Here is a 6,580-nt window from a genome sequence, read left to right as displayed (position 1 = left end):
TTTGCTACTTGTAGGCTACGGTATGTAATGTCTCAATATATTTCATGATGTGTAGCTTAACATGTGCACAATGATGTTCCAAATCGGTGATTTTGTGCATTTTTATTGGGGTAAGCATTAGAATAAGCCACCTCAATATTTGCTGCCGTCGGTGGTAATATTTACATTTTAGTCATTTAGCAGACGCTCTTATTCAGAGCAACTTACAGTTAGTGAGTGCATTCATTTTTTTTTCATACTGGCCCCCCGTGGGAAACGAACCCACAACCCTGGCGTTGCAAGCGCCATTCTCTACCAACTGAGCTACACTGGGCTCTATCTCTCTAGGAGCTGATCCGTCGTCAGTATTGTGAAATAATTCTAATGTTAAGGAAGACTTGAATTGTAAAAGTTGACCCGAGAGCAGCGCTGCCTTTCTTTTGATCCTATCAGTATCGACACGTGCTCCAACGATGCAGGTAGCGGCCGTTCTTTCTACGTGGAGTTTTGGAAAACGCATGTTACAGCTTCGGCCGTTGTAGGAAAGATGCACTGTTAAATTTTATCGGGTAAACGGGGCCAGGACATTATATGAACACACCACATAGTATTGAGATACATCCAGTTCAGATTGTAGTCTATGTACAGCTGTGTAACACGTCTGGAAGATCATTAGGTAAATCAAACAAGGGGTGGAGTCAATCTAAGACAAAGGGATACAAAATGGCTGTTCAGTGACGCTGGAGTTCTTGCAAACAACGAAGAATTGTCAAGAAATATATAATAGGGAATAAAAAGAACAGAGAAAAGAGAATAATGGGGTTTTGTATTAAAATCCTCCTACTGCTTACCTTTGGCTGTGTAGCTACTTTAGCTACAGTTCAGAAGATTTATCTAGGAGCGGAATCCCAGAGCCAAACGGCACATGCCCCTGGGAGATTTGTTCCACAGTACAGGCCTGCTCAAGAACCAGCCAGATTTCAACCAAGGCCTGTGCAAAGGCCCGCTGAGGTCCAGACACCGACACAAGTTCAAGACCCTTTCCTCCAGTCAAAGCAGACCTTCAATGAGCCTTTGACCTGGCGGTTTCCTGAAGATCCAATCAAAGAGGTGCAGCTGGCTATTGTTGAGCAGAGACCGCCGCCTGTGCCTGTAAATAGTGTGGCAGTTCAATGTGGGGAGAATTCTGCCCACGTTGAAGTCAAGCGAGATCTGCTCGGTATCGGCCAACTCATTAACCCAGCGGATCTCACCTTGGGAGGCTGTGTGGTCACCGGGGAGGATGCTTCTGCTCAAGTGCTGATCTTTGACACAGAGCTGCACGGATGTGGCAGCACTCTGACGGTAACATTGAGCTTTAGCACCGTTATGATTCTGTAAGGTTGACAACCATTGATTTTCTTACAATGCCACTTGCTGCTCTGATTCCAGATGACTGATGATTCACTGGTCTACGTCTTCACACTCCGTTATACACCAGCCACTCTGGGCAGCAGCCCCATTGTTCGGACAAGAGAAGTGGTGGTCTGGGTTGAGTGCTACTACCAAAGGTGAGTTGACTATACCTGTTTGTTTTTTTGTCACCTCAATCGACTTTGGATGCACTTCCTTGGACTTTGGTTTCACGAAATTGACTCCTTTACAGAAAGCATGACGTGAGCAGCGGTGCAGTGAAGCCCACCTGGAATCCCTATGCCTCCACTAAGGTTGCAGAGGAGCTCCTGTACTTCTCCCTGAGGCTAATGACTGGTGAGTAAGGGCTTGTCCTTGCCATAGATCTTGACAGGCACTGACTTAAGTGCTGTCTCTGCACTTGTTTGTAAACTGTGGGGGTGGGTCTTGCCAACTGGCAAATGTAACCACCACTGAGTTATTGGAATGAGGTGGTGACCCCAGAAAACAAAATGACAGCAGTTATTTTTGCCGATATCCAACCCCACAGTTGACAAACTAGAGCAGGGGCATTATGTTTGAAATGAGTAGTAGATTATGCCCTTTACTTGTCTTCACAGGTAACTGGCAGTTGGAGAGACCCAGCAACGAGTACATTCTTGGAGATAATATTAACTTTGAAGCTTCTGTCGTCCAGTTCTACCATGTGCCCCTCCGAGTCTTTGTGGACCGCTGTGTAGCCACAGTCATCCCAAACATTAACACTGTCCCAAGATATGCCTTCATCGAGAACCGTGGGTGAGTACTTTATCAGGTTCAAGGACTGTAATTGTTTGCTTTAATCTGTTGCGGAAGTAAGGCATTTCCCATTCCCTCCACCTGCCCACACTTCAGCTCAACGTCCATTTTGAATGGCATCCCTCCAGAGGTTCAGCAGTGTACAGTAGGTAGCCTAATATTTACCCATTTGTGCCCTTCAGTTGTCTGGTCGACACCAAGCTGACAGGGTCCAGGTCCCAGTTCATGCCTCGCACAATGGATGACAATCTCCGGTTCCAGATGGAAGCCTTTAGGTTTCAGGATGTGAACACTGGCTCGGTGAGTAGTTAATCCTGAGATCTTATGCAAATGCTCTTGGGATATCCCAATTATAGAATTGGCAGTTTTGATGAGCTTCAATCAAAAATGAGGTGTGTTATGCCCAATATGACTGGTGACGTACCCACAATGACCGTTGCTTTGAATGAGTGTCAAATCTAATAATTATGTGGTACCAATGCTCAGACTTCAACAAATGTCATTTCAACAGCTGTACATTACCTGCCTCCTGAAAGCCACAACAGCTTCAGCCCCTATTGATCATGAGAACAAGGCCTGTTCCTTCTTGAATGGGTAAGTCTGGGTGTATATATGGAAGGGTGTGCACTTTTCTTTAATTACACATACTATATGCAACTCTGTTTTCCATAGATGGAGTGAGGCCAGTAGGAAAGACCAGGTGTGTGGCTGTTGTGACACAGACTGTGGCATGAGAAGGGAACCGGGTCCAGGTACATTTGCACTTCAGTCCAGTGTTTCTCAGTCATTCCTGATGACTGCCTGGAGTGTATATTTTTGTCCTACTCAAGTACCTACAGACGTCATTCACCTAAGCCCTTGGCTGAATTTGCTGTTAGTGCTGGGCTGAAACAAATGTGCACCCACTGAATAATGTATGTAAATTGTATTTTGGCTGTCTTTTTCGTTATGTCGGACCCCAGTTAGACTAGCTGTCGCCATTTGTGTCGGCTAATGGGTCCTAATAAATCAAAACGTAGGAATTGACTGAAACACCGCTTTAGTCAGGTGTCATATTTGAGTTCTCCTGTATAGACATGGTCTGATTTGGTCTCTAATAGTCTTCTGCTCTTCCTAGGTTTCCAGTGGGAGCAAGAAGTTTCTATTGGTCCTCTCAACATCAAGGAAAAGCTTCTTGACTGATGGCCTACTTTTCATTTGGACTGACTTTCCTACCAACATTTTTTTTTCTGGATGATTAAGAAAGTACATCATTTTGAAGGTTTCTGTCTTGAGTGCATTTTGTTAATGAGCTTTTGTAACATGTAACCAGGTCTAAAATTAAGTACATATCTTGTTGCTCGCTAGCTACTTTGACAGTTTGACAAGATGTGGTAGCTAAGCTTGTTTACAAACAAATTACTGAATGTGCTAAATGACTACCTAGCTAGTTTACTATGGCTAGGCAAAAAGGACTAGTTTTGAAAGTTGGGTCAAGTATTCTTAACATTCAAAACAACTGGGAAAAGTCCATGGCAGGCATTGTCACCTTAGCTTGCTACATAACTTCTGACTGACATCAAGTGCAATACTATGACAACTAGCGTAGCCTTGTCAGCAAATGACTGCTGTCTGAACACCCATCCAACTTGGTTACTAGTAACTTGCTGTTTGGCCGGACTGTAGTCAAGCGGATTTGGAAAAACAAAACTGATTTGAGTGTTAAGGCCTGCAGTGTGAACAAGGCTTTAGACTAATACCATCGAAAGGGAAGCATCTGTTAAACTTTAATACCAAAGTGTGACTTGCACAATTTCCCGTTAACCTCTGGGAGAGGGCATAGAAGCAGTCGTTCCCAAAGTATTATGTCTAGACCCTAGAAAATGTCCTGTAAATCTCTGGACTGAAACAATGCAAATTACATTATAGCGCATCAAACATTCTAGAGTAAGAATTGTTTACGTGACTGAACTATTGTTCAATCTGTTTTTCTGGACATAATGAAAGGGGTCAATTCTGGGTCCTGTACTTATTACATTAAGTTGATTTGTCAAAAAAACATTCCTGCACTTGTATGCTGCTGATACTGTTGCGTATGCTAATGCCCCCACGGTTGACCAGGCTCTGAACTAGTCTGCCTTCATTGTATTATGTTTATAGAGAAGAGCACTCAACATGTCCTGCACTGACACAAATTGCTGATGATTGGTTCAAAGAAAATGCTAAGAAGATTGTGGGAGCTGTACTGTTAGATTTCAGTGCAGCCTTTGATATTATTGACCATAACATGTTGAAAAAATGTACAGTACCAATCAAAAGTTTGGACACACCTACTCATCCAAGGGTTTTTCTTTAATTTTAAAATGTTCTACATTGTAGAATAATAGTGAAGATATCAAAACTATGAAAAAACACATGGAATCATGTAGTAACCCAAAAAGTGTTAAACAAATCAAAATGTATGTTACATTTGAGATTCTCATGGTCCTAACACACCAAGACTGTCGTGAAGAGGGCACAACAAAACCTTTTCCCCCTCAGGAGACTGAAAAGATTTGGCATGGGTCCCCAGATCCTCAAAAGCTTCTACAGCTGCACCATCCTGACCAGTTGCGTCACAGCCTGGTATGGCAACTGCTCGGCATCCGACCGTAAGGCGTTACAGAGGGTAGTGCGTACGGCCCAGTGCTTCACTTGGGCCAAGCTTCCTGCCATCCAGGACCTATATACTAGGAGGTGTCAGAGGAAGGTCCAAAAAATTGTCAAAGACTACAGCCACCCAAGTCATACTGTTCTCTCTGCTACCGCATGGCAAGCGGTACCGGAGCGCCAAGTCTAGGTCCAAAAGGCTCCTTAACAGCTTCTACCCCCAAGCCATAAGACTGCTGAACAATTAATCAAATGGCCACCCGGACTATTTACATTGACCCCCCCCTCCTCATTTCTACACTGCGTGGTTTATCTATTCATAGTCACTTTACCCCTACCTACATGTACAAATTACCTTGACTAACCTGTCATTGACTCGGTACCGGTCCCCCTGTATATAGCCTCATTCTTTTGTGTTACGTTATCATTTTTTTACGGTAAAAGTTTTCATAACTATTTCTGGAACTGCATTAAGGGCTTGTAAGTAAGCGTTTCACGGTAAGGTCTACACCGGTTGTATTCGGCGCATGTGACAAATAAAATGTGATTTTGATTAGAGTAGCTGTCACAGTTTAGAGTGAAGCCCTTTTTACTCCACCCAACACAGCATTTAATGTTCTCCGGCACACAACCAACACAGAAGACCAAGACAGACAAGTATGCTTAAGGTAAGTTTTATTTTAAATTCATAGGTTAACATGGATCAGACCTGATTTCCTCAACTCCCACAGCAGACTGCACGATTTCCCAGACTGTGTCGATACTCAGATTGGTTCCCTCCCCCTGACTCCTTCAGGTAAATATCGGGCATGCAAAAGTGACAATTATTCTGAATGACACTGCAACAACATGGTGAAAGGCCCTACAAATCTCATTCCACAATTAATTATTCTGATATGGCACTGCAACAAGATAGTTATTCTAAGAGAAGGCACTGCAACAATATGGTGAAAGGCACTGCAATCTTGCTCTGGTGCTGCATACAATATGGAACCCACCCTTGGCCCTGCTCTACTCTGCCAACCCCTCTAACGGACTCTACTACTATGGGACAAATAGGGAGGGGAAAAGACAGACAAGACAACATATAGGGGGCTAGGTTCTCGATTTCTAGGGCCCGACGAGAACCATATCCCCACAAAATAAAATAAACGTCTCTGTATGGCGATATCCAGATCCGCACAGCTCCCTGTCCTGGAACCCGCCCAGTCAGACTCTGCTTGGCGACGTCAGCGATGGCCCCGCCTCCAGTGCTAAACAAGAGGAAGACAGATGGCAGGGAAACCTGCTGACAATAGTGTCGTGGCAAAACGGCCCAGAGAGAAAGAGTAGTGTAAGGGGAACAGAGGAAGAATCACGTCCTTTACTTGGCGGAGTTAAAGCGCATAGATGTGCGTTGTACCAATGCCTCTCTGCGCTCAGATCACCACTCAGCTCTACAGCCCAAGTTCATCGTCAGCGCAGCCACCCACTTCCTCGCTCGAATTTGCCAGTAAGGCTTCTCGTCCCGCAGACACCGGTTCAGTGCGATCACAGCAACCACCCAAGACATGGACACTTGCATAAGGGCCCGATCCCTACAGAGAGCCATTCTCCGCTCAACTACCAGCCTGAAAACCACAAAACACAGGGTTTTGAAAGGAAATTAAAGCCAATCCCCAGTTACCTGTCTGATTAGCTAACTCTCTGCAGGTGCGTCTGTTTACACCAGCCCCGCCATCCGCTTATCTACCAATCCATCTCGTGACATAGCTATAGTGTAAAATAAAAAGCTGTATCAATC

At 44.5% G+C, this 6,580-nt stretch overlaps 1 protein-coding gene across 1 annotated transcript; it reads left to right on the top strand.

Moving 5' to 3' along the window:
- Window positions 1-723: 723 nt before the first annotated feature.
- On the top strand, window positions 724-3,431 carry LOC121540532 (zona pellucida sperm-binding protein 3). Its single transcript, XM_041849476.2, has 8 exons — window positions 724-1,323; window positions 1,411-1,529; window positions 1,625-1,728; window positions 1,992-2,169; window positions 2,352-2,469; window positions 2,681-2,763; window positions 2,842-2,921; window positions 3,287-3,431. Exons 1-8 carry the CDS (start codon window positions 796-798, stop codon window positions 3,349-3,351), a joined length of 1,275 nt encoding a protein of 424 aa, XP_041705410.1. The 5' UTR covers window positions 724-795; the 3' UTR covers window positions 3,352-3,431.
- Window positions 3,432-6,580: the final 3,149 nt, after the last annotated feature.

Source organism: Coregonus clupeaformis, chromosome 26 (assembly GCF_020615455.1).
Source record: "Coregonus clupeaformis isolate EN_2021a chromosome 26, ASM2061545v1, whole genome shotgun sequence".
Classification (NCBI taxonomy): Eukaryota; Metazoa; Chordata; class Actinopteri; order Salmoniformes; family Salmonidae; genus Coregonus; species Coregonus clupeaformis.
The sequence above is the reverse complement of the archived record's forward strand: the minus strand, read 5'-3'. Positions and strand labels throughout refer to the sequence as shown.